The sequence below is a fragment of the Corvus hawaiiensis genome, chromosome 26, assembly GCF_020740725.1.
Source record: "Corvus hawaiiensis isolate bCorHaw1 chromosome 26, bCorHaw1.pri.cur, whole genome shotgun sequence".
Classification (NCBI taxonomy): domain Eukaryota; kingdom Metazoa; phylum Chordata; class Aves; order Passeriformes; family Corvidae; genus Corvus; species Corvus hawaiiensis.
The window spans coordinates 41,612,469-41,633,803 of NC_063238.1; the positions used below are offsets into that span (position 1 = coordinate 41,612,469).

The 21,335-nt window shown below is 40.3% G+C and overlaps 1 protein-coding gene across 4 annotated transcripts in view; it reads left to right on the top strand.

The window, feature by feature from the left end:
- The window catches only part of DENND3 (DENN domain containing 3), a 34,261-nt gene extending 12,926 nt beyond the window's left edge, over nt 1-21,335 (top strand). For 3 of the 4 annotated variants that reach the window (XM_048286743.1, XM_048286745.1, XM_048286746.1), the window contains 19 exons: nt 1,330-1,441; nt 2,597-2,716; nt 3,614-3,832; nt 4,140-4,261; nt 4,721-4,876; nt 7,954-8,050; nt 9,320-9,423; nt 9,706-9,887; nt 10,396-10,917; nt 11,767-12,029; nt 12,524-12,694; nt 13,130-13,259; nt 13,733-13,840; nt 14,663-14,802; nt 15,974-16,134; nt 17,088-17,221; nt 17,387-17,502; nt 17,625-17,762; nt 19,851-21,335. In XM_048286743.1, coding sequence (XP_048142700.1) covers nt 1,330-1,441; nt 2,597-2,716; nt 3,614-3,832; nt 4,140-4,261; nt 4,721-4,876; nt 7,954-8,050; nt 9,320-9,423; nt 9,706-9,887; nt 10,396-10,917; nt 11,767-12,029; nt 12,524-12,694; nt 13,130-13,259; nt 13,733-13,840; nt 14,663-14,802; nt 15,974-16,134; nt 17,088-17,221; nt 17,387-17,502; nt 17,625-17,762; nt 19,851-20,051 — 3,196 coding nt within the window. In that variant the 3' untranslated portion in view covers nt 20,052-21,335. The remainder of the gene's footprint in view (nt 1-1,329; nt 1,442-2,596; nt 2,717-3,613; nt 3,833-4,139; nt 4,262-4,720; nt 4,877-7,953; nt 8,051-9,319; nt 9,424-9,705; nt 9,888-10,395; nt 10,918-11,766; nt 12,030-12,523; nt 12,695-13,129; nt 13,260-13,732; nt 13,841-14,662; nt 14,803-15,973; nt 16,135-17,087; nt 17,222-17,386; nt 17,503-17,624; nt 17,763-19,850) is intronic. The other variant, XM_048286744.1, reaches the window with a different exon arrangement.

The following is a 21,335-nucleotide window of genomic DNA, read 5'->3' on the forward strand; positions in this document are numbered from 1 at the left end:
CCTCTCTTTACATCTGCTGCTTTCTCAGTCACGTTGTTTCTGTTGTGACATTTACTGGATGTCATGATAAGAGTGTATTGTCTCAAAGAAAAAAAAAAGACAGGTCTGCTTAATCTGTTAGGCCAAATCTGAGGCATTACTAAGTGTGACAGGGTATTTGTTTAAATTGATGGTTCTACTGTCTGGTTTACTTTGATAATTCTTAAATTCTCCTTTCTTTGAGCCCCTGAAGAGCTGATGGACTTTTTGTGAGTATATTTATAACAGCCCAGGTCTTTCTTCATATGGGAGTATAGTGAATTTAAATATCTCATTAAAAAGTGCAGTGATATATGACAGAATATGTTTTTTTCTGGAATCTAAATGCTATACACAAATATGGTGTCCTGAATTCTTATGTATCTCTTGACCTATTCAGTTGCTTTCTTCCTGAACAGCAAGTAATCTTCTGCAGGAAACCAGTAAAGCTGCAAACTGAAGTAAAACCCTCAGGGAGAAGAAAACCATATTCAGTTCCTAGTTTCTGTATATATAGATTTGCTGGCCTAGATTTCTGAATTTGTAAAGATTTGGGGGCTTTGCTATAAATGTGCAGGAGAATCTTCTGTTGAACAAGATGCCCTTTGTGACCACAAATATCTAACTTGGTAATTGTTGCATTTCAGAAATTCTGTGGTGTGTATGTTTAAATGTTCAGTAATTTATTTGGAGTATAATAAAAACCACGTGACCTTTGTTAGGGTAATAAGTTTTAAGCCAAAAACATATGTCAGGTTTGCACAAATGTTCTTATTTTTGTGTGGGCAGGAATGACAGCAAAGGGCAGTGTCCATACAGGCCTAAGCCTTATGCTAAATATGGTTCTTGCTTCACATTCCTCTGCAGTCAAACCCAGGTCTGCAACCTCTCTTTTCCTCTGGTGCTGTTTTCCATCTCAGAGCTGGTGTCTGATGCTTGGGATGGGAGGAACGCCAAGGCACTGTGTTGCAGCTGTGGGTTTGGTTCCTCAAGCAGTCTCTATAAGACACTGTAGCTACACCTCACCATCTCGCCTCACACGTGGTTTCCTTTGGCCATCAAACCACTGTGCTGTGTCCTCGGATATAATGCAGTAGTGTTTTATACATGCGAGTACGAAAAACTCTGCTTCTGACGCAGCAGCATCATTAAAATTTAATGAAGCTGCTGAAGCATCTAATAAATTAGAAATTAATTAGCTGAAATAATAGCTTCATTACTCCTAATAATTTTTTCAAGATTATCAGCAGAAAGAGTTTTCTGTGTTTGCATGTTACTATTGATAAGTAATTTCCTATCATTTAATTACAGCTTACTAGTGCAGCTACGACCTTTCAGGGATTTAGATGTCGAGGAGCACATAAAAGAATTTGCAGCAAAGCTATTTATAATCCCCAGCCCGCCACCAGGACCACTCCACTTGGTAATTACTCCTCCTGAATTCCATAATCACTTTTACATTATTTCTTATAAGATACTAAAATGCTGTGTTCAGTAAACTGGGTGACATTCATGAGTGTCAGGTCAGAGATTGTACTTGGTGGTGTGGGACTGATGTCAGTACCTGTGCTTTAAAAATAAGGTTATGCATTGTTAGTGGCGAAAATAACAGTGTGGCCAGCGTTCAGGCTGGAGTGCTAGCCAGTCATGTTCTTTAGTTTTCAGTACTCCTCTGGGAAGGATTTGGCTCATGCCAACTATTTATGGTCTGAGATGATGCCTGGGCAGGTCTGGGAGCAGCAGAACAGTGTGATGTGGATGAAATGTTCAGTTGGCTGCTGCCTGGATAAGACCAAACTGAGAGGGGAAACTCACATCAACATTTGTATTTAGTGCTGTGTATTTGTTCCATTCTGACCCTTCCCGAGTCAAGCCAGATGTGAGCTGGGTCAGTGATTTCAGCACACACTCTGTTGTTATCTACTGCAGTGGCTTCCAGGGAAGCAGAGTTTCAGCCATGGACTTCTCCTTAGCTGCTTTCCTTGACTCTGGGATGTGGGGTTAGGAGTGGAGGAAAAATAGCATAGCTGGAAAACAACTGGGTGATTGGCTAAACCAGCTGTGAGTGCTGAAATATGCAGCACATGCAGGATCTGACCCCCAGAGATTTGAGCTGAAGTATCTGAAATGCTGAGAGACTTCGTTCCTTTTGGCTTGTTTTATTTTCTTAGCATGACAACCCATGCTCACTTACTTCGTTGATATTTTTTCTATTTCCTATATGAATTTTTTCAATCGATTTAGTTTCCCAGTTGTATCTACATATTTAATTCAATTATTTTGTTATGCTTATAACAAAGCAAGTTTAATTCTGTTAAAAGATGTTTTTAAAAAAAATTTGCCAGCCAATCACCCTATGAGAATGAGAGGAAACAAGTCCATATTAATTTTTCAAACTAGTTATTATGTCTTTTAATATTTCCTTCTCTTTTAATTTTACTGTTCTGCAGTATGCAAACACCTGTCTTCTTGCTCTCAATTAAAATTAATATTTTGTAGTTGGAACTAAAATCCTGAATTAAATGTCATGTGATAACATTTTCATTAAGGAGTAAACAGAAACCATCTGTTATTACAGGTATTTAATATGAAACCTCTTCAAATAATAATTCCTTCACGAGAGGATCCAGACAGTCCAATTATTGACTTGGATCTCCATCTTCCATTGCTGTGTTTCAAGCCAGAGAAGGTGCTGCAGGTAAAACTAACTCATACTTTAAAATGTTTTAGGGATTGAAAGTACTGGTAATTTGTAGTTTAGGAAAAAATCAAGATGTTTATTTACTAAAAAAACTTTAAAAGACCAACAATTCAGAATAGTATTAGTTCTGAATGTTAGAGATCTGGCACAATAAAATATACTTATTCTTAAGATATTTTGTTATTTATAGACCCAATTAGATTAAGGCATATTGCATTTCTTCCTCCTGTGGTTTAGAAATAGGTGCTAAATTTCTTAAGAATGTATTTTAAAATGTAAATATCCAAGCCAATTGACATATTTTATTTTGAATTTTCACTACATGAAACTACATTCACTACAAGATTTATAAGAGTTTTTTTCACATTTAAGAAGGGGACAGAAGGAAGGATTGGTGACAGTTGGCACTCTCATACAAATAAAGTGTAAATGGTGTAGAAAGACAAGAAATCCAAAAGGCTGTTTGAATTTTTTCAATGCTTCACAGAATCTCACAATAATATTGGCTGGAGTGTCCTTTGGAGGTTACCTAATTCAGTTGCCTGCTCAAAGGCCACCTGTGAAGTTAAATTAGGTTATTTAAGGTCACCAGTAGCATCTGAGCCACTTCCTCCAAGAAACCTCCTCAGTCCTGAGAGTTGGCAGTACTGCCTTATTTTTTTTGGGCTTTGCCCACATGTGCATGTTATGAATAAAAGTACCTCAAATCCTAAATGGTCCTGTGCAGCTGGAGCATCTTGAAATGGACATTATTTAATTTTATAAATCTGTAAGGTAGCTACTAAAAATGAGAGCTCATGAGGCTGAGTCTCACATGCAGATGAAATACTTGCATTTCTAGTGTGTTCTAGATACCTCATTACAAATACTTAACATTCTGGGTTTGTTTTCCAGATTATGACTTGCATTTTGACTGAGCAGAGAATCGTTTTCTTCTCTTCTGACTGGGCTCTCCTGACACTTGTTGCTGAATGCTTTATGTTGTACCTTCATCCTCTGCAGTGGCAGCACACTTTTGTGCCTATTCTGTCTCGGCAAATGCTGGATTTTGTGATGGCTCCAACATCTTTTCTCATGGGATGTCATATTGATCATTTTGGTGAAGTGAGCACGGTATGTTTTACACCATGACCACTCTTGATTTTTACTTGCAGTGCATTTGTCCCCTTCCATATTAGAGCATATTAGATTACTAAGTGTTTATGTATTGAGATTAGCATCTATTAAGGCAATTGTATTTATTTGTTTTGAATGTAATTGTTTAGTTATCCATACAATTCTCTACTTGTGGAAAAAATTTCAATCCTTTTCTGGTTTACCTCCTTGATGAAATTAATTGTCTGAGGAGTATGTAAATGAGAAGTAAATATTTTTACAAGGTAAATATATGTACAGTCATTCTATTTTCTTCTGTTAAAAGGAAGGTGAAGATTTAATTCTAATTAATATAGATAATGGAGATATTACACATTCAAAAATGGTTGAAGAGGAGCTTGAGATTCCAGATGTTCCAGCACAAGCAGCAGAAACTTTCATAAAAAGGTGACAAGATCTTGAAGATGTGTTTATCTTAGTGCATAAATCATGCATGATGCTCCAAGTTTTTTATTTTGTATTATTCATTATTATTATTATTATATTATTTCATTCATATAAACCCCACTGTATTTTAAAAGGGCAAATTGAAAATTTCAGTTAAGTAGTATAGAAGTGGCTTTAAGCAGTCATAATCACCAAATAATTCTGTAACAACTGGAATGCTTGTTTCTTTTTTATTATTGATACGGTTATAGTCTGAACTTTACAAGGAAGACTGAGTGCACTGTGATTTAATTGAGTGGGGCTCCCTGAAATCTTGTTAGCTTGTCAGCACTTGTAAATCAATCTTGCACTTCTTCAGCTGTAAGATGCACAGGCCTAAATGACTTTCATTTTTTTTAAAAGTATGAAATAAAATTGTTGATGTTAGGATGTAAGTTAATAGTTTTCTTTTGTGTGTAGAGTGGAGGGTCTGCAGCTGCACTTTGATCTGGAGCTCTGCCATCTCCGAGCCAGCACAGACCTTGGTGAGCTCCAAACCCGCAGAAGGGCTTGGCAACAGAAACTGAACATGGATGTGCAGCAAACCATGTTGCAGTTAATTGTTAATATCTTCAGGTAAGTGGATGTAGTATTTTCTATTACAAGAGCATGTGGTACTGGTTAAGTACTTTAAGCATCTGTGAAAATATTCTCATTTCGTCTTACTTTATAGATATTTTGTAGAGATTAGGTTTTGTTAGGGATTATGAGAAGGAGATCCTGTAGCCTGCTGGAATATGAGTCATTGATGTTTTGATGTACATATACATTGCTAGAACATCTTAGATAAAACTTTGACAAAATTTTGACCTTGTCTTTTGTATGAAGATTTCAGGAAGAGAAGTGCAGTCCTTGGAAAAGCTTAGGGCCCAGCAGGGATATCAGTCAAATTTTGGTCACTCTTGTTAGAGGAACCTGAATTTAAACCAGGACAGGGTAGAAGAGCTGAAAGCAGGAACAAGAGTTCAGAACACCTGGGAGTGTTTGGGCTGAGAATGGATGAGATACCTGGAGAGTGCAACCACCTGAGAATGAAGCAGGGAGAGGAGCTGTTGAAACTCAAGGACAAAGTGCTGGTACAAGAAGGGACAGCTGGGCCAGGAGCTGGACTCAATGATCCTTGTAGGTCCCTTCCTACTCGGGGTATTCTGTAATTCTTTGGTAAGAAATGTGGGGTATTGGGTGTGTTTGGGACTGGCATTTTAATGCTGATGTGGCCTCTTGCTGGAGGTCGTTCCTCTCTTTGGATCAGCTACTGAATTGCTCATGGGAATTCTCCTTGGCACTTTCAGTCAGAAGGTGCTGGGTTAATATACAGAGTCCAGATGTCAGGTATCTGTTATTGGATCATCTTAAGGAGTGTTCCTACAAGTGCCTGGACCCTCCAAGGAGAGTAGCTGCTGGGTGTGGGGAATAGAACAGCCTTTACAGATAGCTAGTTATGGAAACTGAAATGCATTTATTTCCACAGTGGGATTTTGTGGATTTCAGTGTTTGGCAACAATAATTGCAGACAAAGATGAGGAGAAATGTATTTTTGCTCATAACAGCTTGAACTCTTTAATGCACTAAATGCTGCAAAAAAAACGAACAGATGCTTTGCTCTCTAAGAGATAATGTGTGTCACAAAGGGGTTGATTCTTCTCTTGCTTTCTTTCTCTTTTCCTTCTGTAGCGGGTTGGGTTTGTAACCGGGCAGAAACACCAATTTAGTGTAGTGGTTTGGTCCAAAATACTCATTACTGTGTATCTTCTGTGAGATAAGAATTAGGAGAAACGCAAAGCAGGCACCAAACTTGAAAGAATATAAAGAAGTTTATTAACAGACCTAAAAGAAGGGAAAAAAAAATTATACCACCTTCAGAACTCTCCTCCTCCCCCCACCTTCCTCCCTTCTCCCACTGACAACGTAAAAAGACAACCCTTAAGATGTTCAGTCTGTTTACCACTTCCATAATAACCTTGTTCAGTCCATTTAGAAAGAGAAGTCTCTTCTTGCTCGTGCTATGAAAACAGTATCACAACGAGCCAGCTGCCCACTTCCAAATATTGTTCAGTCCATTTAGGAAGAGGAGTCTCTCTGCTCACGATGTGAGTCCCTTCCCCCGACTTGCAGCTTTTCCTGCAACTGCTTTCGAGGGTCCACTCTTGAAGTTTTTTGGGGTACAATTTTAAGGTTGAGCCGTTCAGAAACAAAAACAGGGGCCCTTCCCTGGGAGCAAAGGGTCTTCATCATCTTCATCTTTAGGACTATCTCTGGGAGCATCTCTAGGAACTGAGGTTTCTCCTTTCCCGTTTGGAGCAAAAGTCCTCATCTGGTCCATCACTCCCTGTCCAAACTTCTCATGAAATTACAGCTGCGTCAGCATCTGCCTATCTCAGCGCAGGTGCTTTTGCTTATGAGTTGAACACTCCACCCCCCATATCTTCATGAAATTACAACGGGATACTCTGATATATCATAGCTTCACAACAGAATTTCAGCTTTAAGCATCTCCGCTCTCTCTTCCCTCAGGTTTTCAGCTCTTCACAGCAATAAAAGGGTTAATCTCACCTCGGCTGCCCACGGCAAGGCAGTGGGGGGGGTTCCACGGCTGGAACAGGTCCATGGCTCCAGGATGGCCGTGGCCCGGCCCGGCCTGGCCCAAGCAGGGCCTGGCCGGGCCCACTGGCGCCCGCACGGGGCCTGCAGCCACCTGTCCCAGCACCAGAAACAAGAGAGAGCTTGGAGGGGAGTTTGTCTATTCTTAAGTGTGTATCACAGAGGTGGTCACAACTATAAGTGGCTTAAAGAATTGTCCATATTCAAACTGGCCACTGATAGGTGCTATCAGGTCCCAGAGGAAGCTGTAAGCACCCCTTAGCAAGGACATCCCTTCTGGGGCTATGCTTGCTAACCTATGACACCTTCAAACTTTCTCTGTTCTTTTTTTCAGCCTTGTTTCTTCTATCTTCTAAGTCTGCCAGCATCCAGGAGTGAAGGAAAGTAACTCTGATGCAGTTATGCTGCCAGTTGTTCTGTTTTCAGCAAAGCATTGTAGTGATTTTGTCTGCATGGAGGTTCCAGGTTTAAAGCAAACAGTGCTAAATTATATGGAATTATGTAGAACTATGTCCTTTTATTGATCGTAATTTTTCCTGACCCCATATGGTTGCATAAACTATTAATAAGATGTAATAATAAATTGAGTCCTGTTCTTCGTGTGCCTGTTACAGATGCAATGTGATGGGACAGTGTGAGCTCAGGTCACATCTTTCAAATTGCCCGTGATAAATGCACTTGTCTTTTGTGCTCCAATGGATTGTGTGTGACTCAGGAACTGTGTATGTAAATTTAATTCCAGGATTGGAGCCTAAGGCATGATTTACACAGATTCTCTTTCATGGTTTACTAAATCTCACAGAGTGTATGTGAGTTTGTCAGCAGATAGCCCACATTACTTCCAAGAATTTGAATTCTTTTTCTATGATTCAGTAACTCAGACTTGTTCATTAAAACTGAATTTGCCTTCTGATACTGCAGCACATTGCTATTCCATTTTCTGATGCTGCAGCATGTTTCTAGTAGTTCCAGTGGGCTTCTGCTATTGCAAAAGTACAACTTGCTTACAAATCTCCAAGCAGATTTACCTATTTATTTATTTTTGTCTCCAGGGAGGTAAAAGACCACCTAAATTATGAACACAGAGTGTTTAACAGTGAAGAATTTCTGAAAACAAGGGCAATCGGTGACCAGCTATTCTACAAAAAGGTAAATTCAGTGCTGTGATTCTGTTATTAATAAATCTGTATTTTAGGATTAATGCCAATACCTGGCAATTTAAAGGCAACAAAGTAATGAATCCTATATGAGAAATAGTGTTTGTTGGATAAAGCTTCCAATATATGCACACATTCTTAAAAACAAACAGACTAAAAGGAACCTATTAATATGTCTGCAGGAGAGAAATTGATTGGAAATCTTCTGACCAGGATTTCAGATGAATAGAAAGAATTAAAATATTTTCAGTAGCAGTTTCTAATGCTATAAATTAAATGGTGGCAATTTTATGAATTGAAATTTAATAGTAGTTTAAAACTCAGTTGTATGTATTTAAGAAGAACTTTGAGCAGCTGACTCACTTAAATACCAGGAAGAGCAAAGTGGCAGGTTTGCTTTCAGATGAATCTTGAAAAATAACACAATATGGAGCAATTACTAGTGGTGTCTGGAATTATATTAAGAAAACTGAAAAACATCCATTAGATATGACTGAAATTTGGAATCTCCTGGACATAAAATTGCTAGCAAAATATGCCACCTACTGGAGGAATACTGGAAATTGGGAATCCTAATGCTTTTGGAGATGCTGTTTCACATAGTACATTGCAAGCGCATTAGTTAGAGGCATTTGAACATTTATATAATAGACATGTTGTATTGCCTCAAATCCCAGATTCCACCTTGTTTTACTGCACAGTGATGAGAGATGGTGGCTTTCCCTCTTTTTAGTTCACACCTGGCAGTTTTTGTGGTGTCCTCTATCCTAAAAGGAGCAATTTGACCTTTTAGAAGTTATTTCTGGATGACACTAGAATAATTACCTGATCAGAGAGCAATTTTGTGGGTTACCAGAAGAAGAGAAGATTCACTTGTCTTTTCAGTATGATGACATAATGTTAATTTAGAGGGCCCCAAAATTCTTATTCCAAACCATAGACAGCATTATCAGCATTTGGTTTAAGTAGGAAAGATAATACTAAACTTGTAGCTCTGTTGCTCAGTATTTCTCGTTTTTGTTTGGTTTCACCTCTTGGGGGGCAGTCTGAGATTACTGTTTCCTACTAAGCAAATATCATCAAAGTCCAGAACGTGAATGGAATCTTAATTAGTTTTCTGTTGATGCTTTCAATCTTTTTATTTTTGTGATTGCTAAATTGGAAGGTCTCAGTTATGCATATGTAAAGATAATAAAAATGAGGAAAACATACTAATGTAAATTTATAAATCATCCACCGTTAACCCCTTTGTGTCTCACAGGTTTTGGAGACCTACATGTTTCACTCTTTCCTTAAAGCTCGTCTGAACAGAAAGATGGATGCTTTTGCTCAGCTTGACTTGAGTACCCAGTCTGAAGAGGACAGGTAGAGTTTTCTCATTTCTTATCCTGGTTTTGAATCTTCTGTTAGTATCAGGGATAAAAGTCCTTTTGACTCTATTGGTATGAGATCAGGCCATCTATAAACAAGATTATGATTAATTCTTAACTCAATTAAGATTATTGTAAAAGGGCTACATGAACACATGGCTGTTGAAATTGTAGATGTAATACTATTATACAAAAAAAAAATAAAACCAAGCAGTAATTTAGAGTGTATGTGTATGGATTTCTGAAACTAGTTATGTGTTATTTTTATTTTTCTCAGGTTTGATTTGATGTTTCTCACCCCCAGAAGGCTGATGATAGAGAAAATGGCTTCCAAGCGAGTCAGTGCAGAGCGCAAGGCTAGCCGGCGCATGGTGATCAGCATGCCCAACCTGCAGGACATCAAACTGCCAGAGGGCCCCATCAGGAACTCCTCACTTCGAAAAGTAGAAACAAGTGTTGGTAAGGGAAGATTGTGATGGACAAATAGTCTTCTGTTGTCTTTTGGGGTGACATCACTGAGCAGTTGTCACAGAAACAGTGTCAGTTGCTGGGAGGAAATGATGGGCTGAGTCGCTTTGAGCTGGGGCCTGTCTGTGCTTCCCCTTGCTTGTGAAGTCAGTCTGTAGCCTGCTGTAAGTTTTGCTGGACCACAAAAGAGTGATTGTTAACACAGGCTTAAGCTTACCACTGTTTAGAAATAATTACATGAGGGATTTTTTTCTTTTTTTTTTTTTTTTTCCTTTTCCAGAATTGATATTATCTGATTAGGGAATATTCTGATAATAAAGACAATGGGCATAGAAATGTATGTGTGTCCCTAGCATGGATGTAATCCTTCTTGTTTCTTGTAATTGCTTGTTGCTGTGATGGGGATTCTGTTTGTTGTTTGTAGTATTGCTGGTTGTGAAGATACTTAGACTTTTACTCCTTTCCCTGATCAATGTACTCTCTTGGTGTTTGTTTCTAGCTGTGAGAACGCCCTCCAAATCCATCACCACATTCAAAATCCCTGAAATTCACTTTCCTCTGATGTTCCAGTGTGTTCACTCCTACTACACAGACTTCTTCAACCACCTCAGCAAAGCTATCAGTACCTTACCCCCTGAGAACTCTGCGATGCTGGCAAGGTACTTCTACCTCCGGGGCCTTGTTAGCTTGATGCAAGGAAAACTACTAAATGCACTTTCTGACTTTCAGAACCTAGAAAAAACAGACTTAAGAATTTTCCCTACTGATCTTGTAAGAAAAATAGTGGAGACCCTGCCTCGCTCGGAGCGCTTGCAGGCAGACCGCAAACCTGAGCTCAAGAGGCTGATAAGTCGAGTGATGGAAAAACAAAGAGAAGTTCTAAAAGTAGATGACCACGTAAAAAATTTCGAATTGCCAAAAACACACATGCAGCTGGATGATTTTGTGAAGAGAATTCAGGAGTCTGGGATTGTCAGGGATATAGACACTATCCACCGGTTATTTGATGCCCTGACAGTAGGTGAGTGTAAGATGTTTGTTTTCCTTTTTGTTTATTATTTAGCACTGTCACATGAAAAAGGGAGATTTACTCAATCCCTTAGTGTTGATTGGTCTGTCAGTGCCCTGGGAAAGCTGAGCCCCTTGTGCCTGACCAGTCTGTCAGTGTTCCATTGTGGGGACCCTTCACTGTGCAGCTGCTGGATGGAGGGAGGCTCCACTGACTTGTCCAGGGTCACCTGCCAAACAGAGAGACCCCTCCTGGGTGTCCTTTGCCCACTGCCACCACCCTTGCAGGACTCACATTAACAGCTTAAAGAAGAACACTGTTTATTAGTAAAATTGTCAGAGGTTAAAATTTGAGAATTGCTGGTTGTAGTATCTGACTGCAAAAAAATATGTTTAAAGCAATATATTAATTCACATCAATATATGGACAAGCTCTAATCCCCAATAAGAGCCAGCTTGAGATAATGAATCAGTGTGCCTAGAGTATGGTTCTTACCCGGTAGGTGATCCTTTGGGGGAGAAGACAGGTTCAGCCTCTTGACTGATCCCAGAATTTATATGGAGTCTTCTCTGACTTTTCCTCATTCTTAGCTCACTTTTATACTATTCCTTTATGTTTAGATGGAGCTGAAGTGACTTTTGTCACACATCTTACTCAGTGAGGGGTGGTTGTACCTTGGGGGTGGGTATTTCAGGATAATGCCTGAAATAACCTTTGGATGGGGACATGTGCCTAGAATGTCTATACTTGTGTGCACAATAAAGAGGCACAGTTTGACAGTTACTAGCTTTTTAAACCCATCTTCCTGTGCAAATTTGTGTAATACTTTCTCACATTAAAGGGGCTTTAAAATATTTTTAGGACAGCAGAAACAAATTGATCCTGAAACATTCAGAGATTTCTACAACTACTGGAAGGAAACTGAAGCAGAAGCTCAAGAGGTGAATCTGCCACGAGCAGTAATTGAGCATCTAGATAAAAATGAATGTGTCTACAAGTTATCCTGCTCAGTTAAGACCAACTATGGTGTAGGGAAAATAGCTCTGACCCAGAAGCGCTTGTTCCTGTTGACTGAAGGAGGCCATCCTGGCTATGTCCCGATTGCTGCTTTCAGGGATATAGAGGTGAGCATCAACTTCTGTCCTCTGGCATGCCTGTGGATATAGGTTGTGTTCCATTCTCCAGAATAAGCTGGCTCTCAAGGTAAAGTTTCAGTAAGGAGAGTAGGAAACACTGCTGAAGTCACTATATGAGTGATTAGGTAAAATTCTGGGGGTTTGGACCAAAAATTTCGTGACTGAAAATCAAGAGGTTATAACCTCAGAGAAATGTGCAGAGTGCAGCACATAGGATATGGAGTAGAGAAGTTTAATAACATGAGCATTAAATGTGCTCGTGTGACTGAGGTATCAGTGGGTCAGCCTCTACCCACTGTGGAGCCAAGGCTGTATGATGATGTTTAAACTTATTTTCATGAATCCAGCTCTCCTTAATGGTGTGTATGGACAACTGAAATAATTAGCTGTAATTAGAGAAAGCTGCCCTGTGGGCTGAGTGCTGAACTTTATCTGTCATTTTGATACATTCTCCTCATTTTCTCTTTCCTGTAACTTTCCAGGATGTTAAGAGCACAACTGTAGCTTTCCTTCTTTTGAGAATACCTACTCTGAGGATTAAAACATTATCTAAAAAAGAAGTCTTTGAAGCCAACCTTAAAACTGAGTGTGATCTCTGGTACCTGATAGTGAAAGAAATGTGGGCTGGAAAGAAAATGGCATATGATCACAAGGTATAAATCGGGAATTTGTAACCAAATAAGTATGAAGAATGTGCTTTCTATCTCTGTTCTAAATAATTCATGCACTAATCTTAGAATTTCATGGTGCTTCTCTCCCGTGAAGAAAGATCCAGCTTGGAAATGGGTATCCACCCTGTGCCTGCTGTATCTTTACATATGGTTTTGTTTGCACATCCTGTATCAAGGTTGTGCTAGATCTGAAGTATTCCTGTAATGAAATAACACTGGCTTCTGGCTTCCTGTTCCAAGACCTGGCTTGGAACATGGATGTGGGAGTGGGGTCTGACAGCAGGTGGCAGGAATTATGCTGCAGGGCAGCAACTGGCTGGTGCTTGTGCTAAGCATGACACATGTTGTAATTTTGAACATGGTGTCTTGTAAGAATAATGAGCAATAGATAAACTACAGTAAGACTTCTGTCTTTAGGATCCTCAGTATATCCAGCAAGCACTGACAAATGTTCTCCTGATGGATGCTGTGGTTGGTGCCCTGCAGTCCTCCAAAAGCATCTATGCAGCCTCTAAACTGTCTTATTTTGACAGGATGAAAAATGAAGGTCAGTCACAGCAATGCTACAAAGCCTGCTGGTGTTTGCATCATCTCTTTCTGCTCTTTCAGTATATATTCTGTTTTTCAAACTGGTTATGTGTAGAAATACAAAAAGACATTAGCCTGATTGCACTTTCACAAATGTAGTTTATTTAATAGTAAATAGAAAGTTTAGGGTTTGTCTTTTCTTTTTTTTCCCTCCCTTTTTCCCCCCCCTTTTTTTTGTTTGGTTTGGTTTTGGTTTTTGCTTCTGTCTCCGTCTTGGATGCTGTGTTTTTGTCTTGCTTTTTAGACTCCTTGGGTGGTGGATGTCTCTGCTACCAGAATTCATGCAAATGGTGTTTGGGCCCTCAGCTAAAGCTAGAGGGAAAGAAAAGTGAGAAATGCGAATGAATGGTGTAGAATTGGTATCTCGTTAGTATTGTAGTTCTATTTCAGGCTTAAGTGTGCACTTCCTAACCTTCTAAAAATCTATTTTAGTGCCTATGATGGTCCCCAAAACAACTGCAGAGACACTAAAGCACAAGATCAACCCCTCAGCTGGTGAGACATTTCCACAGGCAATAGATGTCTTGCTTTACACACCAGGTAAGGTGATGTATTGCTCTCTTCAGGTTAGCCCAGCTTTAATTAGCCTATAAAGCACATTGTCTTGTAACACCTGGTATTATTATGCCTGCCTGATGTGTTCACATTCTGACATGGATTGGTTGTGTGTTGAATATTAAACCAGAAAAATCATTAAAAAAGAACAGTAATGTTGCATATTAAGATACTCCAAGGCATAGTGTTCCACAGTCTTATTTTGCCTTCCTCTACATTTGTGCCTTATCACAGACTTCAATTCTGTGTTAATGGGCTGATTTCTCATTAAGATTTCTGGCTCACTTACTGAGCGGGGTGGGTGGATGGATGATGCTCCCCCATTGATCAATATTCATTGTTATATTTTTATTTTTCAGTAGTCCTGTTGGGGTGTTTGGTTGAACCCCAGTGCAAGGAGTAGTGTGGAGGGTGTTGGATTCAGTGGTGCTTTTCTTTATTCATAGTATGCTTTTAAGAGAGGCTCTAATGGAGTAGACAAGAGTGAGTGGATTTATTAGTTGTATTTCATAGGGCTTAAAAGCCTTCCTGCAATCCCAGTGAGCTCAGCTCTTAGTCATCAATGGAAGAGATTTTCTCTGCTCTCTTTGGAGTTTAAGATGAAATCATTGGGTGAACTCAACAAACAGATTAGAATGAGCACAAATTCATTGTGAGAACTGTGTCAGTAAGTAACTGGTGATGTAAATTCCAGAACACAGATGTATTTCATTACAAACCTGCTCTGCCTAATAATGGCTTTCCCATAGGTCTCCAAAAGTAATTTGTTTTCTTTCACCTCTCTCATCTTCTCTGCTTTATTTCAAGGGCATCTTGACCCTTCAGAAAGACTGGATAATGCTCATCCAAAACTCTGGTGTGCTTTAAATGAGGGGAAGGTAGTGGTCTTTGATGCCTCCACCTGGTCTATCCAACAACACTGCTTCAAAATGGGCCGCTCTAAACTGGTAAGAGTGGCACAGGATCACAGTTCCTGCTTCAGCTGGGTGCTTTTGTTGCTGTAGTCTGACCCTGAATCACATCATTCCTTAAAAGTTGTTGAGTTGTTTGGGCTTCAGTTAACCTGAAAAAATGGAGATTTTTGAGAAAAGGGGAAAGGAGGCTAAGTGGATTAATAATAAAACAAGTCAACTGGTGAAAAGTGATGGATTGGATTTGGGAGGGCCTGGTGGGTTCTTGGGGCAGGAAAGCAGGGTTGAAACAATTGAGGAGAAAGAATAGAATAGAAGATAATTAACCCAAAGAGAAGATGAGAAGGGGAATCCTACGAATAGATGAAAATTCATCCATGCTGAAGAACTGGAGATTGGGAAAAGGTGTAAGGAAACCAGGTAGATGCTATTGAAAGAGAGATAGAGCTCTAAAAGAAAGTGTCTCAACCAGCAGGTGAAAGAGTTGCTTGTCAAAGACCACCTGAAAGAGTAACTCTCTCTGTGAAAGGGGAATCTGAACCTGAGTGAAAAACACACAGTAGAGAGAACACACAGGAAAAGGGTTTGGACATGTCACTTCTGTGCAAGATAAGATACATCACTGTGGATGAGTGTGGGAGAGACTCAGAAAGGGAGGCGTAAAGCTGATGGTGAAGAGCTGGGTGGAGGAAAGATGGAATTCCAGGAGAGTCAGATATTGACCTAAAAGAAGACAAAAAAAGTTGGCAACTGATGGGACTCTGGAGGGAGATAAATCAAGAATGTTTGATTAAGGGGAAGGACATTCCAGAGACAGTAGAGGAGACAGTATTTTCTTAAACACTACTTTTAGCTGAAGTTGGAAGTGTGGATATATTGGACGGTTAGGTTGGTTTCCAATCCAGAGGAAAGGAGCACACTAACTTCTGTGGTTCCCCCTGATGCCCTCTGTAACTTTTACTTTGTTTGGGCCAGGAAGCACACCTTTAGTCAGTCCCTAAGGTAAAGTATTAATCCTATTTGCTGCAAAGAGATCTGTCCTCTCATTTTTTATAGAGCAGAGCAAAGGACAGAACACTGGAGAGCCAAGTCTTGTCTCCTACAATGATCACCAACAAACTGTAGCTTCTGAATACAGCATTTTCCATGTTACATTAAAGAGTGATTTTTCTTCTAGGCTTTATTTAACCCAGCTTTTTCTCCCCAGACTTGCATGGTCATGGTGGAACAGAGTCAAGTGTGGATTGGTTCTCAGGACTCCATTATTTATATAATCAACACCCACAGTATGTCTTGTAATAAGCAACTGAATGATCATCGCTCTGATGTTACAGACATCATTGTGGAGAAGAAGAATGGAACACCCAGGTATATCTAATTTGATTTTCCTACATGTTGAAAGAATTTATTGTTTTAAATGGGAGGGTTTATCCTGCTAATAAAGTCTTCATTTAGCCCATTTTTGTAGCTCCCATATTGTGTATGGTCAACTAAGAATTTGCTTTTTAAGTAAAGAGCACTGTGTAGTTTGGAACAAAGAGGATAAAGGAATGCTCTTTTGGATGAGGATGAGAACAGCCAGGAATTGGCAGCACCCCGTGAAGAGCTGATACAGATGAAGCTTAAAGACCGCTTCACTTTCGCTTTGAGCACGTCGTCGACTAAATGTTTACAGCAAGCTTCTGGATTTTTCCTGCCTGTTTGTAAAAGAAATAATACATTTATTGTTCTGTTCAGGCAGAACGCTTTTGATCTTCTGGTAGCACTGGGAAGAGTGTTGGCTGAATGTCTTAACCTGCTGTCTTCCCATGGGAAAGGCAACTCCAAGGTCAATAGGTCTGCCAGTGGTGCACCAGGTGTAACTGGGTTTCAGGAAGAATTTGTTTAAGTGTTGTTGGAACCTTCTGAAAAAGGTTTTCTCATTCTAAGACAACAAATGTTAAAGGTAAAAAGAAAAGGGATAGTATAATTTGTTTTCTCAGGTGCAGTAACAAAGAAAAACAATTTGAGGTTTTTTTTCTAACTCAAGGGAAAATCCATCAGGAAATGTTGTTCAGAAGAATTATAGGGAATGTTTTGTGCTCTACTCCTCATGCATGATGTAATTTGTGCTCTCGTTCACGGAGAGGTCTGAGTTAGCCTGGAGTGTTTCCGGTGATACAGAGTTTGTAAAGGATAATCTTGAAGATAATTAAAAAATGAACATGAATTTGGCTTACTGTAAAATTGGTTATTTTGCAAGTAAGTATCTTCTGTGTGTGTTCTCTTTTCTGAACATGAATGCACACTATACTTCTTTATTTTTTAATCTGTGCCAACAGTGAAGCCTATTCCAGCAGTTTAGATGGAACGGTGATTGCTTGGAACATCAGTACTCTGAAAGTGAACCGTGTCTTTCAGCTGCCCTGCCAAAATCTCACCTCTATAAAGCTTCATAATGGTCAACTATGGTGCTGTAAGTCCCTTCCTCAAATAATAATAATTTCAAAAATCATCTTCACATAAAGAAGCAAGACAGTTATTGGATGTTCCATTTTATTTTGCTTTTTTCCTCCATATTTTGTAGAGATGGAAGAAGTGGGCACCTCTGTTACTAACTCTGTATTTTTAATATTTGAAGGTACCAGAAGTTGCATTCTTGTAGTGTCAACTCACGAGTTTCGACCACAGATGAAAATCGAGCACCACCTGAAGGATGTGTGTTCCTCTTTTCTTGGATTCCAGCTCTTTCCCGAGGTATTGCACTTACTCTGTTTGATAGAGTTTGAAGGAGGCAGGGCCCTGTGCCTCCTTCAAGCCCTGGTTATTGTGATACATTTTCTGTCAGCAGTGCTCAAATGTATCTTTCTGTGCTTTAGAGAGATGAAGTGTGGGCGTCTTCCTCAAGGAGTAGCGACCTGTACATTTGGAGCACCAAAGACCTTTCAAGTACACCTCAAAAGATTCATCTTCAGGATTGCTCTGAGATTACTTGTATGATAAGAGTTAAAAATCAGGTGAGAGACATTTGGGCTTATTTTGCCTCGTGTGGATTTCTTTACTGAAGTTTTGTTTGTTTGCAGCTGTCATGGGCTCTCATTGCTTCCTCACTTGGTGTGTGCATAAATACTGGTTTGGAATGTTGATTCCTCTTCGAAATCAGAGAAGCTAAAGACTGCCCAACACAAATGGCTGTTACAGGTGTACCCCAAAATGCATGGCAAGCCAAAACTCTCATCAGTAATTAAATGTGTGGTGACATTTATTAGCTATTGACATTTCCAGGGAACTGCAGAAACTGAAAGTTTAGGTCCTTTGATATTTTATCTCAGGACTCCTCAGACTAAGCCTTGAAAAATGGTTACCAGACAACCAACAAATGCCAATTAATTGGCCTGTTTTTGTAGATGACCTTTTCCTTGATTAGTTACCACATTCCTTATTCAGGACAGACCAAAGGAGGCAGTGGATTCCTACCTTGGCATCTTGTGTCCATGTCACTGTTGGCCTCTGTGTACCTGCTTTTATGTCGTATCAGTAGCTGTGCAAATGATTGGAGTTGCGCTACCACAGGGGCCCATTCAAGGTTACTTTGCAAATAAATAGCTAATGTATATCTACTGGGAAAGCAACTTTCGGAATCTTTTTCTCAGATTTTCCCTCCTTCCTTCAAAAAAATTTTTTAGTGGAATAGGGAAGTTTTCTCTGTATTCAGCTTCTGGTTAGACTTTTGTACTAAAATGGGAAATCATTTTAAGATATTCTTCCCCAAGGCAGAGATTGATACATTTAATAACCTCTGTTTCAAGGGAGTGAGAGGATTGTTTGGAACCCCCAAGGCATTAAGTTCTCTTTTATTCTACAGAAGAACTTTGTTCCTTTCTCTTCACTTCTTTAAGTAATTTATGAATAAGTTAAACAATACTGAGCCCAGTACTGACCCTTTGGGGACACCACTAGTGACAGGCTCCAACCAGGCCCTGTGCCACCACTCACACTCCTGTTCCCTTTACACAGCAATGAGTTACGGAGAGTGAGCTTGCAGCCTGACAAAGGCTGACAACAACATTGATAGGGCTGTCAGTCACAGGCTTTAATTAAAAACAAACCATTGTTTTTCTTTAAGAAACCGAAGAGAAACCCAGCTGCATACTGTGTCTATCTGAAATAGGATGTGTTCTGTCTGGTACCTCGGTCTATGTCTTTTATTACCTGTTTTTTGACCCAGTCTCTGTGGCTCTGATCTTGCTGGTGCAACAGTTCCCTGGAGAGCAGCAGGTTCATGAATTTCACTGCCAGCCCTGTACAGAGAAGTACTTTCTTCTCAGTGAAACGGAACTATTACTGGTTCCCACGTGTCCCTGACTTCCTTAATTTCAGGGTAGAACAGTGGTTCTACATTCAGCTTATCTGCACTTCTGTTAGTTTGTAAACCTTTTGTAAAGGCTCCTTAGCTGCCTTCTCTCCAACCTAAGGAGTCTTGGCTTTTCCATCTTCCATGTGAGGGTGGTGAGGCCCTGGCACAGATTGCCCAGAGAAGCTGTGGCTGCACCATCCCATTCAAGGCCAGGTTGGATGGAGCTCTGAGCAACCTGGGATAGTGGAAGCTGTCCCTGACCATGGCAGGGGGTTGAAATGACATCTTTAAAGTCCCTTTCAACCCAAACCATTCTCTGATCTTTGCTCATATGACAGCTGTTTCTTCTTCTTTGCAGTTCTAGTTGCTCTTCCCTGGATTTTCTCTGCTCTTGCACTGCAAGAGCACACTGTGCTTCTCACAGGGATAAGGGAGAGCAGCCCCAGTGCTGGCATGATCTGCAGCTGAACATTCCAGCATGGGGCACAGGGGGTTTCCTGAACTGAGGGAACCAGAGGGGAGCAGAGACACCCACCAGGTGCCCTCAGCTCACGCCACAGCAGCTGAGGAGGCCTGGAGGAGGCCAGGAGCAATAGTAGCCAAGCCCCTTATTTATACTGAAGAGGAAATTTTCAGTGTTTCCCTTTTCCAGTCAAGCGTGAGACTGTACCAATGTGCCATATAAACCTCCTCAACTGTGTCCTGGCCTGATAGTGAAAATGACTGTGGGTTTGTTTTGTTCCCTCAGCTGTGGGTTGGCAGCAGTGGGTGGCTGCAGGGCAAGAGCAGAGGGAAGATCTATGTGATCAGTGCTGAGAGCAAGAGTGTGGAGAAGGAGCTGGTTGGCCACGCCGATGTGGTGAAGGCGCTGTGCTCAGCGGAGGACAGGTATGTCCTCAGCGGCTCTGGGAAGGAAGAAGGGAAGATTGCCATTTGGAAGGCCGGATAGCCAAGCTATTCTGAGTGTGTCTGCCTCCTCTGGGGAAAGGCAAAGACTTTGGGCTGTGTTTACTTCAGCATTTTGCATCTATTTCAACCACCTGCCAGTGTTATTGTCTTGTATTTATTTGGTTTCCATCCCTATGTTGTAGAAAATGGAAATCAAAGCAAATCTCCCACACACCTTGTCCTGCTCCTGTACATTTGGTAAAGGAACAGAAATGGGAGAAGACAGGTCACTGTCTTCAAACTGGACACGAGGTGGTGTGGAGGGTTGGGGTTACCTGGCTGCCTGGGGCAGGTCATGTTGGAATGCCAGAGCTGGCTCAATAATTCCATGGGAGCTCTCTCTTAGCAGTGCAAGGTTGCTTAAAAATAGGATTTGATAATGTCTTTACAGCCTGTAATAGGTGGAAGAGGACACTAAAAGGAAAAAAACAAGTGCACTTGGACTTATGGAGTTGTCACTGTGATCATCTTTCTGAGCTCGGAGCTGTAGCAGTGTCCCTTACCCTGGGTGGGATTTCTGGGGCCGTTTTGTTTAAAATGCAGGCACAGACAGGCTCTCCCCGATGGCACTGAAAGCTCCTCCAGCTGAAACAAGGTATTTTAAATGAATGTTTTAGGTTTTAAATTTATTTTTTCTTTGAAAACAATGCACAATACTTGGCATTTTGAACAGTTTGTGAAATTGATGATTTTTTTATCTGAAGCATTAATTTATTTAATTCCTGTATATATTATTCTTGCTTTTGGAAGCACCTCTCACCCCCTGTGCAGACCAACCTCTGCCCCATCTCCCTTCAGTTCCTGTTTCTGCAATCAGAGGAACTGCTGTTATTTTGGGTAGAACCTGCTCCATTTTTAAGTTCTGAAACTCCTCCTCAGTCTCTGGAGCGAGCATCAGGGGCTGCAGCCTGGAGGAGTCTCCAGAGCAGCATTCCCTGATTGGTGCCTGATGCATAGTGGTTTTTCCACTGGTCACATTTATCTACAAGTAAAACAATAAATCTGTGCAGAATGGTTTTATCTGCATCAGTGCAGAGTGGAAAGCAGTGTCTAAAAGACTGTAAATAGAAGGACAAAATGGGCTGCTACTTTTCTTAATAAATATAAACCAGTGTAGGGCTAAAACGAAGGGTATAAACAACTGGAAAATATTACGACTAGAAATTTTATGACTCTGTGCAATATTTCTGCTGATAAAAGTTTTTATCGTATCATGGTAACAGAAATTTTACTTTTTTAGCTTTTGTATCAATTTAAGAATATTAAACACTATATTGATACTCTG